The sequence below is a fragment of the Halichoerus grypus genome, chromosome 6 (assembly GCF_964656455.1).
Source record: "Halichoerus grypus chromosome 6, mHalGry1.hap1.1, whole genome shotgun sequence".
NCBI classification, from domain to species: Eukaryota; Metazoa; Chordata; class Mammalia; order Carnivora; family Phocidae; genus Halichoerus; species Halichoerus grypus.
Window position 1 is genome coordinate 25,312,087 of NC_135717.1, and position 17,816 is coordinate 25,329,902.

The 17,816-nt window shown below is 44.0% G+C and overlaps 1 protein-coding gene across 1 annotated transcript in view; it reads left to right on the forward strand.

Moving 5' to 3' along the window:
* The window catches only part of PDILT (protein disulfide isomerase like, testis expressed), a 34,412-nt gene extending 21,607 nt beyond the window's left edge, over positions 1 to 12,805 (forward strand). The window contains exons 5-11 of the mRNA XM_036080821.2: positions 1,893 to 2,003; positions 2,087 to 2,212; positions 4,968 to 5,165; positions 7,490 to 7,610; positions 9,668 to 9,846; positions 11,231 to 11,320; positions 12,546 to 12,805. Coding sequence (XP_035936714.2) covers positions 1,893 to 2,003; positions 2,087 to 2,212; positions 4,968 to 5,165; positions 7,490 to 7,610; positions 9,668 to 9,846; positions 11,231 to 11,320; positions 12,546 to 12,782 — 1,062 coding nt within the window. The 3' untranslated portion in view covers positions 12,783 to 12,805. The remainder of the gene's footprint in view (positions 1 to 1,892; positions 2,004 to 2,086; positions 2,213 to 4,967; positions 5,166 to 7,489; positions 7,611 to 9,667; positions 9,847 to 11,230; positions 11,321 to 12,545) is intronic.
* The last annotated feature ends 5,011 nt before the right edge of the window (positions 12,806 to 17,816 follow it).

The window sequence follows — 17,816 nt, forward strand, 5'->3', positions numbered from 1 at the left end:
CATTTCCATCATCACAGAAAGTTCTATTGAACAGTGTACTCTAGAAACTGTAGGCTGGTTCCTGGAACATGCCTTACTCCCTCACCACACAAAGCCAAATCCTTACAATAATCATGTTATTTATAGATATGGCTTAGAGAGGTTAGGTTACTTGCCCAGGGCCACATAGGAGGTGGGTAAAGTGATACCCAGACCTGCTTAAGACTGTGAGCCACTTCATTTTTACTTGGGCTCTTAGAATTAATTACAAGGTTTTAAGTTGAGAATAAATTAACCTGATTTGTGTCTGGGAATGGGACAGCATAGAGTCCCAAAGGAGATCCAAATACATATGGAAATCTAGTCTATGATAAAGATGATATTTTAGATCAGTAGGGAAAATATGTTATTCAATGACTAGTGTTGAGAGGATTGGGTAGCCATCTAGAAAAAAAAAAAAATAAAGCTAAATCAGTATATCCTCCTTCCACAGAGTTAAATCGAAGACTGATTTCCGATTTAAAAATATAACAAAGAAACAACAGGAGACTTTGCTTTCTAAACTTGGAGCTGGAAAGTCCTTTTATAAAGCATGACAAAAACCCCAGCAACTATGAAAAGAAATACTGATAAATTTGGACCACATAAAAAGTTAAAAGTTCCACAGAATAAACCTCATCACAGTATCAAAAACCAAAGAGCAAACTTGAAAAATGCACTTAGGACAGAGTCAGTCTATTTTAATGGTTAAGAGCATGAGCTCTAGAGTCAGACCACTGGGTTGGAATCTTGGCTCCCCCTCTCACTCACTTAGCAACCTTGGGCAAGTCACTTCACTTTTCTGTGCCTTGATGTCCTCAACTGTATAATGCGAGAAATAATGATTCATAACTCAGTGGAATATTATGAGGATTAAATGAGTTCTTGCATATAACATATTTAGAACTGTGGTTGGTAAAATATGAGCTCTCCATAAGTCGGATTAACATTATCAGACTATTGTCATGACCAGAAAAGAGTTTCAGCTTTGTCCAAAGGACAACAGGGGCTGTGAAGTATTTGAGCAAGACAATGACATGAGTTGCTTTCTAAGAGCATCACTCTGGCTAAAGGTGGGGGGTGGGTTGGAGGGAAACAAGGGGAGAAACTGGAAGACCATTAGGCAGATTTTGCAGGAGTCCAGGAAAGAGGTTTGGACTAGAGGGTAGGCTCTGTGAAGGTGAAGAGAAAGAGACAGCATAGGGAGAAATCAGCCGGAGAGAGCTCCTTCCCCCACAGATTCCCTCCTTCTCCTTCCCCCACAGATTTTGATCCCGAGCTACAGAGAATTATTTCCTTCCCTGTGTTAATCCCAGTCCTTCTGAGAAGCAGTCATCAAGCAGGATTAGACATGCAAAAGATTAGGGGGAATGCCTGTGAAAGGAAACAGAGGGAGCTGGGGGAGACTCATCAGGCCACTATGTAGGTCTGACCCTTTGGAAGGAAGGAAGGTCCCCTGCCTGCAGAGAAGTTCTAAGAAAGCTGGTCAACGTCACCTACCAGAGAAGTCCTGCATCTCCCAGAAATGGGCTTGCCTTAGTATCACTGACACAGGGTCATTGGTTAGGAGCAGTGTGTAAGAAACTGCATCAGCACAACTATTTGGATGGATTTCAAAACGAAGCAACTGGCTACCCATTGACCACACTCCCTGCTTTGTAGATTGGAGATTTTCACAGCCGCCACAGACCCATATTCCACTGACAGGCTAATCCGCCAGGCCGTTCATATTTACCAAGTACCTAGATTATGGATTACACTCGTCACTATGGTGTTCTCCTTTTGTCCATGGGGAAAATTGTGCTATTTATATTTATTAAGTGCCTACATTATGGAAGCTACTACCCTCCAATACTTTTCTCCTTTTGTCCAAGGGAAAAATTGTGAAACGTGAGGAGCTTATTAATGACATTACCAACAAACATGTCCTCAATCAAGTCATAAAAGAGCACCTCACAGATTTTGTTATTGAATACAACACCGAGGTCAGTGAGCCAAAGGGTTCCTGGGAGAAGGGTAGGGTGGGGCAGCTGTGTGCATAGATGACCTGTTTCCCTGGTAATTTCAGAACAAGGACCTGATTTATGAATTGCACATCCTGAATCACATGCTGCTCTTCGCCTCCAAAAGCTCAGAGTCATTTGGTATGATAATGCAGCATTATAAGTTGGCATCAAAGGAATTTACAAACAAGGTTTGTAGAAAGTGCTATTGCCCTTGTTGGATGGGTATCCAGGACCCAGAGACGCTAATGTCATTTGCCTGCCCTGCTGATTGTAAATTGAGCCCAGGATGATTTGTATATCCATTTGCATACCAGTTTCCTTATTTGCATATTGATGCTACATATTATTTCCTACTTAATTTTAAACCAGGCTCCCTCCCTTCTTCCTGCCCAGTGTCTCTTCCTTTTTTTTGCCATACCTATGCTTCTTCTTTCCTCATCTCTTTGGGTTTTTTTGTTTGTTTTTTAAGATTTTATTTATTTGACAGAGAGAGACACAGCGAGAGAGGGAACACAAGCAGGGGGAGTGGGAGAGGGAGAAGCAGGCTTCCCGCCGAGTAGGGAGCCCGATGCGGGGCTCGATCCCAGGACCCTGGGATTATGACCTGAACCAAAGGCAGACGCTTAACGACTGAGCCACCCAAGCGCCCCTTTCCTCGTCTTTTTGAAAAGTCTACTATGGGAACATGGATAGTTTGGCTGCTTTTTTGATGGACGATGCTCTAGCAGGAGTGAGGGGCTGTAGTGTGGGTGGTCTTTGGCCTGGACGTGAGGGGGAGGTGAGAACACCCCTGCCTGAGGTCAGGGAGTATGAACAGCCTACAGGTGTGAAGCAGCACAGGTTGTCTGATAGTAACTGCTGAGACAAAAGGCTTTAGCATTGCACAGACCTGGTTCAAATTCTCTTCCTCTTAGAAGCCATTTTGTTCGTGAGTTTCTTAGCCACTGAGTTTCAATGTAAAATGGAGAACTTCATGGAAGAAGTAGAGGTGTCACAGGTAAAGCAATGAGCAAATGTACAGTGAACAGTGCTATCATCGTTAGAAACAAGTCTGTTTTTCTCAAGCACCATACCTATATGTACCACCACCTGGACTATGGGGGGAATTTACTTCACTTTTCTCTTTATTTTTTGTAAAAAGTACAGTAATGGCAGATTATTTTCCTTTTGATGAAAATTACTCTAAAATTCAAATGAAACAATTAAAAACTTTGAAACCCAAAATAAACACACAGTAAAGCCACTAGGGTGTGAACATAGTTAATGTTCATGCTACATCCCACCACACTATTCTCTAGGGAGTTTGTTCCAATTACAGAAATACCTCTTGTAAATAAATTTCCTGGTTTATTCAATTTTAAATTTTTGATGTAATTCAGCTGATCACGATCTGATTGCTTCCATCTATTTCTCTTATAGTAGTCAATATGTAGACATATTTCTTCCAGATTATTATTTTTTTATTTAACTCTTTAATCTAGGTGGAGTTTGTTTGGGCATATATTGTGAGATAAGGTTCTAAAATAGCCTTTACCCCAGCTATCTACCTTCCTGAATGCCATTTGATTGTAATCAATTTTAGAGCCAAAGATAAATGGATGAATATTATTCAGACAGGTCATTCCCCCATATCTTATCCTGTTCATGGCTAGTCAATATTAGTTGAAAGTATACAAGGATGGTTCTAATGCTTTGCTTTGTTTTCCACTCCACAGCAGAGGGAAGAGCATTGGGCACATAATAGGGCCCTTAATATTTTGATGAATGACCTGAGGGTATCAGTGTTTGCTGTGGCCTCCCTGCTTCCTCTCTTACTTCTTCTCTGCAACCAGAGTCATCTTTTAAAAATTATCGTAGCACTTTCTGGCTCTCACTATTCTTTAGTGGTTTTCCATTTTATTCAGATAAAAGCCAGCCTCCTTACTGGAGCTCTGATCTCATCTCACACATCTCTAACTTTGTCTCCCTTGACTCTCCCTCATGGTGCTGAAGCCACACTGGCCTTTCCTTTCTATTCTAGAACATTCTAAGCTCCCCGACCCTAGGCCTTTGCATTGACAGTTTCCACTGCCTGATTCATGTTCCCCTGACTTGTTAACTCATCACCCAGGTCCCAGCTAAAATGTCACCTCCTCAGATACCCCTGACCTTCCTACCTAACAACAGGCTCTGACCTCACTCCACCTGTATGGTCATTCTCTATCATGGTGCTCTGTTTTACTGTCTAATTGACACTCATTGCTATCTGAATTTATTAATTTTTTACTCCTTTGTTGCCTGTCTTTTCCACTAGAACATAAACTCCATGAGGGCAGATCTTATCTGCCTTGGGCAGTTTATATCCCCAGTGCTTAGCAAAATGCCTAGTAGGCACTCTGCGAATATTTGTTGAATGATGAGTGAATGAAGTCATGAATTTCCTTGACAGAAGAATAATCTAGAATAATAATGAGCTGACATGTATTGAGCATTTTTACCTCCCAGTTACTGAACCAAGCCTTTATACACATTGTCCTGTTTAATTCTCTCAGCAACCCTATAAGGTGGATACTCTTATAATCACCACATTACAGGTAAGGAAACAGGCATAGAGAGGGTCAGTGACTGTTTTGCCCAAGGACCTTGATGAAAGCTCAGGACACCTCCTGACTTCCTATGGTTGTGTGGATGGTACCCTGCACAAGGATGGTGAAACCAGGCTGGTGGCCAATCCCTGTCTGTGCCCTGGGGCACAGGGCTGCCCCTGCCTGATGGAAAGGAGCCTCTTTGTTCTGTCTTTCAGATGCAAATAGCCATAGACCCTGCTATTCGCATTCCCTTAGTGCTCTCCCAAGGTTTCCCAAGTTTCTCTCCCTCAGTAAGGGATTCCTTAGCTAATTTCAATCTTTACCCTTTTCATGACCTCCAATCCCAGAGAGACTCAGGTTTTATTTTATTTGGTAGATCCTTTTCATCCTTGTGGATGCAGATGAACGCAGAAATGGAAATATCTTCAAATACTTCAGGATTACAGAGGTTAATATGCCATGTGTCCAAATCCTAAACTTAAGCTCTGATGCAAGGTACAAAATGCCTTCTGAGGAGATAACCTATGAAAATCTCAAGAAATTTGGCCGCAGCTTCCTGAATAGAAGTGCCAAGGTACGTTTGTTTTTAGACAAAGTTTACTCAGAACCTCAAAATTTCGTAATTTTGCTGGCTTTGGTCATCTGAATGGGGAGGCAGAATCTCATGGTTCAAAGTGGGGAAATACCTATATCTCTCCATCGCCAATCTTTTCAACTTTTGACCTCTCTTGACCCTATAATTCTACCATTAATTCTTTATTTTGAAAGGCATTTCCTTTGCAGGAACTCCCAACTGAAATGCAGGAGCTCCCAGGGCCAACATTCTCTGAAAGAAGACACTTTTCCTCCTTCCTTTGAAGGATAGATAGATTTTTGGGGAGAGGAGATAGGGTGGCGAGGTATTAAGCAATCAGGATTTAGCCTCAAAGGTTTCATGTACCTCTTATTGGGAGATTAGAAAGGAGCCTGTTTTGCTAAAAGGGAGGAGAGGCTGTAGAAGGATCAGACATAACACAGTATCTCCTGTTTATGTAGCACTTATAATGTCCCCCAGCCACCCTGCTGAATTAGATGACCATATTTTTTATTTTCCAAATGGGACCACTTTTGAGACTAATGGGGGGGGGGGGTGCATTCTTTAAAAGTATTCTGGAACAACAGGAATAAATTGGAACTTTCCAAGCAAATCAGAATATTTGGTCACCTTCCCTCTGAGGATTCCCATTACCTTCTGCCCATTCCTGTACAGATACTCCTTCTCAAGTGAAAGCCGTTTTTTCTCTGATGCACAACATCATCACAGGCCAAGTGGTGAGGCTGGTATCTTCCATGTCATTTCTCCTCCTCCTCCCTTCAAAACCCCAGATCCCATGCATTTGGACTTTAGATCGCCTGCTCCCTCCCTCCATTTCTGTCCTCTAGTCATGTCCCTTTCACTGTCAGGGGACTTAAGTTCCTCATTGCAGACTTGCCCTCCATCTCTTCTCTGCCATCATTTCCAGAGATGCCAGTATCCAAAACCCTGGTTTCTCTCTTTTCTCATAATTGGTGTGTCCATGCCATCCCAGCCACCTGCTCTGTGGCCACACACTAGAGATGGCAGCCCCTCTGAAAATCTGATTTTAAGCTTCCCATCTTCTTAATTCTTTTTTCTAATATCCACATCGCTACAATTCTTTGCGCTTCTCATGGCCTCCAATCTCCTGATCCCCTTTCACAATCTCTTTTCTGCCTTCCTTCATGAACTTGGGATTCCACGGTTCACAGCTCTGCTGATGATTCCCTTAACTTCCTTATTCCTTTATCCACCTTCTACCTTCTTTACACCCTGTAGAATTTACAAGGCAAAACCACAACTCTGGTTGAACTGACTTAATGTCCCTATTTCTTCCAGGCCAATGCTGGAGAAAAAGAACACCACCATGAGGCAGGCTGGCCTCATAGAATCACAAACCTCCCATGGGCTCTCTGAAATGTCCTGACATCTCTGTATAAATTTCTCTTAGTGTGTTCATTCTCTGAATCTCCGAGTCTTTGTCCTCATACCCCATTCCTATTCCAGTCTCAGCTGAGTACAAGACCATGTATCATTAAGACAGGGGCCCCTCATTTTCCATCACCACATCTACAAACCTACCTGGAGCTCTACCTCAGGAGGTGTCTGTCTCCTCCTCCCATGCTCTTGCAATAGAGATGACCCTTCACATGACTTACAAGATGTCACATGCCTGATCTGGCCCATTTCTAATTTCCATCTTTTTCATCATTTCCCATCTCCCATGCCCAGCCTCCACCCTCCTTTATGCTCCCTCAGAAAGAATCTTCCCTTCTAAAGGCTGGTGTGGGGATGAGGGAAGTATTGTAAATCTGAGTTAACTGGATAAAGAACAGAGAGCAGGAATGAGGAGTGGGGAAGGCCCTCCAGGCAGAGGAATGGCATAAACAAAAGCCTGAGGTGGAAGAAGGCTAGCCCTTTGGGTAAATAGAAGATCAGTATGGTTGAAGAAAGCAAGGAAAGAATGGTAATGAGCTTGGTGAGGCTGGTAGGAGTCAAAGTGTGATAAAGGCTTTATAGGTCATGTAAATTATCTTGGAATTGATTCTGGGAGTAATTGGGAACAGCTAAATTTTGGGGGGAGGGAGGGACAAACCAGTTAAGATGTCGAAGACATGAACCCCACTCTAGAATTCATCCCAGTTTGAAGCCCTGCCTCCTCCCCAACCCTCTGATCTCAATTTGCCCTGAATAATCCAGTCTGGACATCAAGCATTTCAAACTCTTTCCCAAGGTGGTTATAAGAACAAGAGAAAATTTTCCATTGTTTCCTGTCAGGGCAGAGAGCCCCAAATGCCAACCCCTTTCTGGAGACTGTTAGACCTCTCAAATTTGCTTCCTAGAAACATCAATCCAGTGAAGACATTCCAAAATATTGGGACCAGGGGCCAGTTAAGCAGCTCGTTGGGAAGAACTTCAACATAGTGGTCTTTGACAAGGAAAGGGATGTATTTGTGATGTTCTGTAAGTATCTCTGCAGAGGCCATAGAAGGCAATGGCCCAGACATTACTCTTCAAGTGCTGCTCCTGAATTCTGGGGCCTCCAAATCTCCAAAATCTATCAAAGCATCATGCCAAGGATGGTCTTCAAACATCCAAAGAGTTTGGATCAAGATGCTATCAGCTACAATGCAACTCTCCCCGAAAATCTAATTCTTGGAACATACCTTCCATATAATCAGGTCCTGTGGCTTTTATAGCAATAATAATGCTGATGGCTAACAATGATTCGATGCTATGGTATACCAGGCCTTTTGCTAAGCCATTCTATACTTTATCTCATTTAATCCTCACAACATGCTTTTGAAAGTAGCTACTATTATTGCTCCCACTTTGCACAGGACTAAACAGAGTCTCAGGGAGGTGAAGAAACTTCCAAAGTCAGGCAGCAAGTAAGTGCTGCAACTGGGATTGGATCCTGGGCAGCCTAACCCCAGTGCTTCGGCTGGTCACTGCTGTAAAGAACAGCAGTTCTGGCTTTATGTAACTTATCAAATGGCCCATATTTAACCTACCTGAGTTGGTGTGGCCAAGCCGGAGACTCAAATCATGCAGGTAAAGGGCTTAGCAGTGTCTGGCATATTGCAAGTACTTGATAAATGACAGCTATTATTATTCCTATTGTTGTAATTATTTCCAGTACTTGCCTAAGAACTATTGCCCTTTCTCTGCTGTTTCTGATTTGCCCATGAGAGTCATAGCCAGGGACCTCTTTCCCACCCTGAGACACAGAGAAGGATAATGCTGAAGTTACTTCAGACATCTCTTGTATTTTACCATTTATCGAGCACTGACATTAAGCCGGGCATGAGTTGGCTGTGTACACACCTGCTTTTATTTCCTCCTCAAAACAAGCCTCTTAGGAAGGTCCAGTGTATTTCCCCATGATACAAATCAAGGAACTTAGCCTCGGAAAGATTAATTACCTTACCTCAAGTCACACAGTAAATAACTTGAAGGCAAAAGTTCAAATCAAGCTCTGATGTCATTCCTTCCTGAGGGCTGCACTGCATCATGCAGGCCTTTAAAAATCTCATTGAAATGGACTCTCATCTACAGGGCGAGGTGTTTAAAGTCCATGTGGTTGAATAACCATGATCTGTTGCCTTTAAGTGAGAGGCAGGGCAGCTTTTCTATACTTAACTGACACCAGAGCTAGGAGAATGCCCATTTGGTTCTGGTAAAAGGCAAAAGGAGCCTCATTTTCTTGAAAGTAGGCTTGTCAGATTGGCCCCCTGGGACTGCGACCATTATGCCCCCTCCTGCTCCAACCCAGGCCCATCCGGCTCCAAGGGAGCTGTGGGGAGAACAGATGGTCATGGAAGCACTTGGTTTCTAAATGGAGGGATGATCATCCAAATGTAGAGTGTCGGGGCCCTTGAGGCCACCCCTCCCATAGAGCCAGAAACTTTAAGAGGATGATGAGCAGGGAAGGTTAGAGCTGGTCCCTGATTCTCTCCAGAGGCCTAGGTGCCTGGGCCTGACTCAAAGCTAAAGGAATGGCCCCTAAAGACTAAAAGGCAGTGTGGTATAATGGTCACCAGTCAAAGCAGCCTGACTTCAAATCCCACTTCCTCTGCTTAACTACCTGGGTGACCTTGGGCTGTGAGCTTAACCTCTGTTGAAAAACTCTTGTGTTCTCTCTCTCTCTCTCTCTCTCACACACACACACACACACACGATTTCTGGCAGAACATGAGGAATTGTCTAGTGTAATGTTTTTTCCTTCAACTGGAGTGGAAAGCCATGTTAAAAAAAAAACAGAAGAAAACGTCCCAGCATGCTCAAAGTGTTAGTGGCTGGGTAGCGGGGACAAGATTATTTTTTTTTCTAATTTATTTAATAATGACCAGGTACTGTGGTTGAAATGTAAAATAAGGTAATATACTATTCAAAGAAAGACGGAATGCAATTTGCAAAATAGCAGGACCATTAGTAGAACACGGTGACAGTGTTTCTGGGGTAGCGCTGGCTTTCAGTCTTTATTAGTGTGAGCTTGCACAACATCCCTTCTCTTCCAGATGCACCCTGGTCGGAAAAGTGTAAGGCACTATTCCCAGTGTTGGAGGAATTGGGCAAAAAGTATCAAAACCACTCGACAGTCACCATTGCCAAGATGGACATCACGGCAAATGACATTCAGCTGATGTACCTAGACCGGTACCCCTTCTTCAGGCTCTTCCCCACTGACTCTCAACAAGTGAGGGGCTCTTGGGACCCACATACCTGAAAATATCATTATGTCATTATCATGGACCCAGTTTCTCCTGATCTCCAGCTCTGCCTTCTACCAAATCAGCTTCATTCTCAGCTCCAGCCCCCATTATCCTCTCGTGTTCAATTTGAAGAGTGTTTTCCATTAGCTTCCCCCAAAGTCCCAAGACTTCCTAGAATTGGGTCCAGCTTGGGTCAGCTGTTCTTCCCTGACCCAGTCATTGTTATCAGGAAGATGTGGGTGTCTTGATAAGTCAGGCCTGGTTCCCTCTGGTACTAGGGCTGAGCTCTACCCAGACTATGGAATAAGATGGGGGTGGGGGGAACTCCACGTGAATCTTGGGGGTGGGGTGCTATGAGAAGAAGGAAGAACACATGATAGAAAAACAGGTCAATGTCTTTTACATACCAGTATCACAATCACCAAGCTTTGCCAGTGTCATGGAACATACTCTCTGTGCTGCTTTGGCACCTGGGGAAGGGTGTCCATCAAAGCACTGCAAGCAAAGGTTCCTGCCCCAAGAAGAGTATGACTGAGAGTGGAAGAGAAGTCATGATGTGGGCCCACTTCCACTTGCAACTGGAATTGAAGGGGATAGATTCTGGAGCGCAGATATTCCATGCAGACATGGAATTTTAAAGAATGCTGAAGATTTAAATCAGATTAGCAGAGGGGTGTGAACTATAGGCAGGAAGTATAATAGACATGAGAAGGTGGGCAGAAGGGTGGCCACAGCACTGTGAAGGAGAGGCCATCCTTCTGGTACAAAACATGCATGTGGGGGAGTTGTGGAAAATGAGGCTGGGTTGAGAGGGTGGAGCTGTCACAGATCTCCCATTATCTGAAAAGGAGTGTAGAGAACCAGTGGGTGGTAAGCAGCTTCATAATCTTCTTAAAGACTGAAAGATGAAAGGGAACTAGGGATGGCTAAGCAATGATCATGTATCAGAAGCTTTGTAAAATAATAACTAGTCATAATAATAATAATAACTATATGTAGTGCTCACTGTGAGTCAGGTACTGTTTTAAGTGCTTTTCATATAGTAACTCATTAAATTCTCATAATAACATATGTCGTAGGTAATGTTATCATCTTTACATTCCAGTAGCGAAACTGAGTCATAGAGAGGTTACACAGGGTTTGAGCCCTGACAGTGTGGCTCTGAGGTCCATGCTCTGAACCTATGATGGAGGAATTTTTATTACCCTTATGTTAGAGCCATGCTAATGGAGGCTCGGAGAGGCTAAGGAATCTGCTCATTGTACTCAGGTTGTTAGGAATTTGACCCTGGATTTATCTTATGTAGCAATCCCTGAATATTTTGCAGGAAGAAGCTACCATTTTGACCTTGTTCTGTTTTCTTCCTAGGCTGTACTGTATACAGGAGAACACACCCTGATGGGCTTTTCTGATTTCCTGGAAAGTCAAATCAAGATCAGGATTGAGGATGAGGATGAGGTAAGGCAAAAACGGCAGTACCCAGGATTATTCTGTTCCACAAAGAATCATCAAGAACTCAAACAACTAGGGAAGAGTGTGCCAAGAGTCCCATAATCTTGTGCTCTCTGGAGCTCTCTGACGATGGGTGAACAATGACCTATACTGAATGACTTTATTTCAAGGGCACTTACTACAAGGAAGCAGAAATAGCAGACTTTAGAAACAGACGGAAAGACTGTAAGGTCTCCTAAGGCTGCTTCCCTGGGTCCACTGTTCCCGAGTTGGTAACCAGATGTCTTGATGGATCCAGCTCTTTGGCATTATTTTCCTGATGGATGGGATAACCATCCCCATTCTCTCCGAATCCCCAATCCCATTCATGCCTCAGTGAGGCCATCTGCAGGAAGGTGCCATCTATATTAGTTAGGACCCTTTCAGTTGCAAATGTCAGAAACAATACTCTTTGGTTTAAGCAATAATGGGAACTTCATCCACATAACTGGTAAGAACATCAGGCACAGGTGGATCCAGGAGCTCAAACTCATTTTCTGTCTATCCATCTCTGCTTTCCTGTATGTTGGCTTTATTCCCAAGCAGTCACTTCCCCACGGATGATCAAAGATGGCCCCACAGTTTTAAGCTAATACCCTCCCAGCTTAGAAAGCAAGCACCTGGGGTGCCTGGGTGGGTCAGTCGGCTAAGTGTCTGCCTTCTGTTTGGGTCATAATCCCAGGGTCCTGGGATCAAGCCCCGCTTCGGGCTCCCTGCTCATCGGAGAGCCTACTTCTCCCTCTGCCTGCCTCTCCCCGTGCTTGTGGGTGGTGGTCTCTCTCTCTCTCCCTCTCTCTGTAAAAAAAAAAAAAAAAATAGAGAAAGAAAAAGAAAAGAAAGCAAGCACCTACTTCTTCGTAGTCCTAACAAATGTCCTGGATAGGGATTTCATGAGAGGCCTGGGTCACACATCCAGCCCTGGAGCTAGACCTGGGGCAGCCACACGTGTGGCCTTCGAGTGGAGGAATGGGGTTTTCCAAAGGCCCTATTTCTGGAGGGGCAAAACCATGGTTGGGAACTTCTTCACCTAAGCCAAATGGGCCTTTGCATCTATGAGGATCCTCCAAGTGCCTCTCTCTGGGCATTTCCCGTAAAAGAAGACTTGGTAATTACAATCACAATTATCACATATTTCTTGCCTCTTTATTTCTTTATCCTATTTCTTCCCTCCTTCCCTTCTTTTCTTGAATAGCTGTTGTCTGTTGAGCAAAGTGAAGTGACAGAAGAGGAGGCATTAGCTAAGGAAAAGAAGGTACCTTTTATCAAGGAAGAGTTACCTGACCAGAAGTTGCCTGAGCTAGAGAATGTGACTGTGCTGGAAGAGCCAGCTGGACAGAAGGAAACAGCCGAGGAGGAGAAGGAGAAGGTGGCTAAGCCAAAGGGACCTCCAAAACAAGGGAAGAAACCAAAAGTGAAGGAAGAACTGTAGCTTCTTCAAAGCCAAGAGCCATTTCCCAGATGCTGGTATCATTTTCTAAGGGGAATCTACTCCAGAAAAATTATATATCGTTGTGGTGGATGGAGGCTAGATGATTAAAAACTCCTGAATGTCTTTGGCCCTGTTCTGCTCATTGCCTTTTTCCTGGTTGGAGCTACCTTAGAAGAGCCGTTTGGTCTGGAATTCATACAGGGTTGCAAGCAAAGCCATAACTGCAACAATTAATGAGTATTTACAGCATGCTGCTCAGTCATGCAATTCTCACAACATCACTTTCATTACCCCCATTTTACATATGGGGAAACTGAGGCAGAGAGGTTAAGCAACTTGTCAGGATCACACAAGTTAGGAAGCCCTTGAGATATGATCCTAGGCACTCTCACCCCAGAGACTGCATTTAACCACTATGCACACACCATCTCCACTAGGTTGGAGTCCCCAGGGTGGGGACTGATTTATTTATGCTGCATTTTGACACAGTAAGAAAGAGATCCAGCCCCAAACATGTCCCCAGTCTTCTATATCTCAGTAAGTGACGCACTCTCTTAAGCAGCAACGTGCTAGCATAATGCTCAAGTCCCTTCGTTTACTACCATAAAGGTGACTCCACCCACTTGCACTGACTCCACCCCCTTCCATCCAGTGACGTGCCCCACGCATCTCCGCATGACTCCACCCACTTCTTTCCATGTGACTCCACTCACTTCCTTCCACCTCCTCCCACCATTCTCAGCCCTGGAAGTCTCCCGAATTGTGTGCTTCTACTGCCATTCTGTACCTCCCTGCCTAACACCCATCCATATTCCATAAAGTTGCTGAAATGATCTTTTAAAAAGCCATAGTCTTGAAGGCTTGCAACACCACCTGTTTTAACTCTATAATGGAATCTTGATCGCTTTTAGAATAAGATCCAGTCTGTTTTACCATGCCTTCAAGGCCTGGAAAGTTCTGGCCCCACAGATCTCTTCTCCTTTTTCTTCTCTCCCTCTCATTTTCTAGGCTTCAGCCATGCTTCCTGTCTATTCTTTGAACAGTTCAAGTGCTCTCTCTCCTCATGGTTGTTACTTCTGCCTAAATGCACACGCAATACACTCCCACAGATCTTCATGCAGATGTATTTTTCATCCTTCAAACCTCAGTTCAAATGTCACCACCTAAAGAGGCCTTCCTAGATACCAATATTTGAAAGCATCTTATTTTGCTGTGCACTAATATACTGCTTGCTTCCCCCACTGGTGGGTAAGTCCCTGGAGAGCAGACATATCTATTTTATTCCACTGTATTTCCAATGCCTAGAACACTGCTTAGACACACTAGATGCTCAGTAAATAAGTATCCATAGATCAAATGAAATTTCATATCAGGCAGCACCCCACCTCTGAGATACATGATTTCACTGTCATCCCAAAAGGGGGCGGTGCTGACAGTGTTGCCTGGAGACACAAATTAGATTCTGTATTAGTTTCCTATTATTGCTCTGATAAATTGCCACAAATTTAGTGGCTCGAAGAAGTACCAACTTTCTTACAGCTCTGAAGGCCAGAAATCAGAAGCCAATTTCACTGAGCTAAAGTCAAGGTGTCATCAGGGTTGGTCCCCTATGGAAGAATCCCTTGACTTGCCTTTTCTAGCTCTGGAGACTGCCTGCATTCCTTAGTTCACAGGCCTGCCCAGACAACCTTACATCACGATCCTGAACTTAAATCCTACTGCAAGGCCCCTTTTGTCATGTCAGGTACCATTCACAGCTGCTGGGGATTAGGACGTAGACGTACTGGGAAGTCATCATTCAGCTGACCACAGATTTCATGCTGCTGATTTGTGATAATCATTTTGGCCAAGTGATAATAGGGCTCCTCTTGGGAAAAGAGGGGCCTATTATTTTACAGACCAAGGTCTCTACAAACCGTCTGGGCCTTTCTACTTTCCACCCGTCATGTAAGAGAAAGGCTGTTTGTACTCCTTCAGGCCTCCTGACCCAGCTCCTGGGCCTCCCTCTTCCCCCCCTAAACCTGGCCTGACCACATCCAGATGAAGCCCTGGGGCGCTGGAACTCACCTGAGCCAGACTGCCCCAACAGGGGCAGGTGTTAGTATTCAGGACATGGTGTGAGGCTCACCTGCCTCAGCCTTCAGGCTATGTGGCTGCTAGTCAAAGGAGGGGTTCATGGGGACTGTTAAGAATAAATCACGCGGAACAGAGTCCCTGACTGGCCACCAGCCAGAGAATGCATGTGCTACCTGCAGGTCCCCCATATGTATCTAGGGCCTCAGGAAATGGGGGCTCAGGTTGGGATAAGCAGTTATAGGTAAGTAAGGCCAATGATGACCCTTCTGTTGGGAGAGTTGTCTCCCTTGGCTCATTTTTGACCCCCCCCCCGCCCCGCCCCGCCCCAACACACACTACTCTCACAAAAATCCTTTCTATTCTGTTGAGCAAATTTCTCCACACCTTAGCTTCACTCCCTCAAAAAAAGACCTGAAACCATTTATCCCTCATGGCTGAGCACAGAATGCTTTTTACCCCAACGAGTGCAACGCATCATAGAAGTAAATCTGAATAAGATAAGGGCTATAGTATAGATTTACCACGGGCTAGCTGGGTAATCTCATGGAAGCTACTCAATATTTCTGAACTACAATCTTCTTGGTAACGTGTGTTGTGGCTCATTATCTGAGACAGTAAATGTAAAAGCATTCAACATAGTCTCTGACCCAAGAGAGGCACTCAGTAAGTGACAACTGTCAAGATTATTAAGATCAAGTTTCTTACCCATGTTTAAAAGTTAAGAGGGGAAGAGCATTCCAAGAAGATGGGAACTTTTGATAAACTGAGTAAGGTTTGTTCAGAAACAAATATTTTTTGGCTACTTTTCTGGAAGTAAGCTAAAGAAAAAAAAACAGCTATTGAATTTGGCAACGTGGATGTCTTTCGTGATCCTGATGAGCAAGGTCAACGGAGCTGGCAGTTCAGGAAGCTTACCAGCATGAATGTGAGTGGAAAGTGTGCAGATAAATCTTTTGTGAAGTTCGGCTATGAAAGGATGGAAAACACGATGGTGGCTGGAGGGAGTGTGGGGTCAAAGGAAGCTTTCTACAGAAGGGACTAGCAGAAAAAAATAATTAAAAAAGGAAAGAAGAAAGAAAGAAAGAAAAAGAGAAAGAAAGGAAAAGAAAGAAAAAGAAAGAAAGAAGAAAAGAAAGAAAGAAAGAAAAAGGAAAGAAAGAAAGAAAGAAAGAAAGAAAGAAAAAGAAAGAAAGGACTAGCAGATGAGAATACTCCAAGTGCTTATGAGAAGAGGAAGTTACAGGAGGAAGGGGTAGGTGAAGGTGAGGAAAAAAGGTTATCAGCCCAGGAAGAAGGATGCTGCTTCCATCAGGGGCGAGGAGAAGTGGAAGATGAATCCAGAGACAGGAAGACAGAGAAGTTGAGGGAGGCAATGCTTAGTGACTCCAGTGAGAATGCCATGATGTCATTAAATGTGTGGGGCTGGGCGACGGTAGGAATTTTGAAGAAAGAATGGAAAAACAACCAACTAGAGGAACACCACAGGATGCTCCAGCTGTGTTGAGGGCAGGTGACGCTTACTGTTTTAAAATGTAAGTTTTGTTATTATTATATGACAAGGCTAACAGATGAGAAGATGAATGCCATTGAAAACATAGTTGATTAGATTCCCAGATCACAAGAGGAGGGGGCACACGAAGTACCAGGGTCAGTCAGGAGGCCAAGGGATAGGGGAAACATGAGCAAGAGCCTTTCTTGTGGTTCCCATGGGAAGGAACAGGAGAGGCAGGGAAGCAGGTTGAGGACTGGATAGTTTGAATAATTTCAGCAGGTCTTGGGATGAGGGACCGTTCCCGGTTGTCTGGTGCCTGGCCCTGGGGTGATGAAGGCAGGGGAATAGTGGCCCTGAGTGTGAGAGCCCCCAGCAAAGGAGGGCTGGTGGGGGGGGGGGGGCCCTCTGGGTGGTCGGTTTGCATACAGAAGGCAGATCTCTAGCCAGCTGTTGGCAATCTCTAGGAATTAGTTAGCCTGGGAGGGGCAATCCCTCCAGGGTCAGCAAAGCCCCAAGATGTACAAGCATCAAATACAGAAACTGGAAAAATGTGGTTATTAGACTTATGAGTAATCTATAACACAAATGCCCCATATTCCTGCCTATGGCCTTTGCCCAGACAACTCCAGGAGCCACCCGGAGCCTCCATTTTAATCCTTTAAAGACACCCGAACTCGGGTTTAGACAGGGCCTCATATGCACCAACCAGAAATTATATTCACCATCCAAAAATGGAGAAAAAGAATATTAAGAACTTTTATTTTCTTCTTAAGCAGTAGGGGGAAAAAAAGAAAGAAAGAAAGGACACAGCCAATTCAGAAAAGAAGAATAAGTAACACACATGAAAAGATAATGATTTCCCTTTTCACTGAAGAATTACAAAAGTAAGCAATGAGATTTCTCACCTCTTTTTTTGACAAAGATGAAGGAAAATGTACAACGCTCAGGATTGGTACTATGGGATTGTAAACTAGTTTATTTTTTTTAAGATTTTATTTATTTATTTGAGAGAGAGAGAGAGAGAGAGAGAGAGAGAGAGCACGAGTGGGGGGAGGGGCATAAGGAGAGGGAGAAGCAGACTCCCCGCTGAGCAGGGAGCCCAACACAGAGCTCCATCTCAGGACCCCAATATCATGGCCTGAGCCGAAGTCAGATGCTTAATTGACTGAGACACCCAGGCGCCCCTAAACTAGTTTATTTAAAAAAAAAATCTCTCTCTGGGGGTGCTGTTTGGGAAGAGGTATCAAACTTCTTAAAACTGCACCACCTCTTTGACCCAGAAATTTTACTCCTACAAAATTATCCTGAGGAGATGACTGCATAGTGCTGATGGTTACCCTACCACTAAATGAGACAGGATAAGAAAGATCCTGAAAAAGTAAATGCAATGGGTCATTGTTCTATTTCCTGCTCAGCCCAAGTTTACACATACTCAATTTTTCTCTATGGGACTGACTCTTAGACTG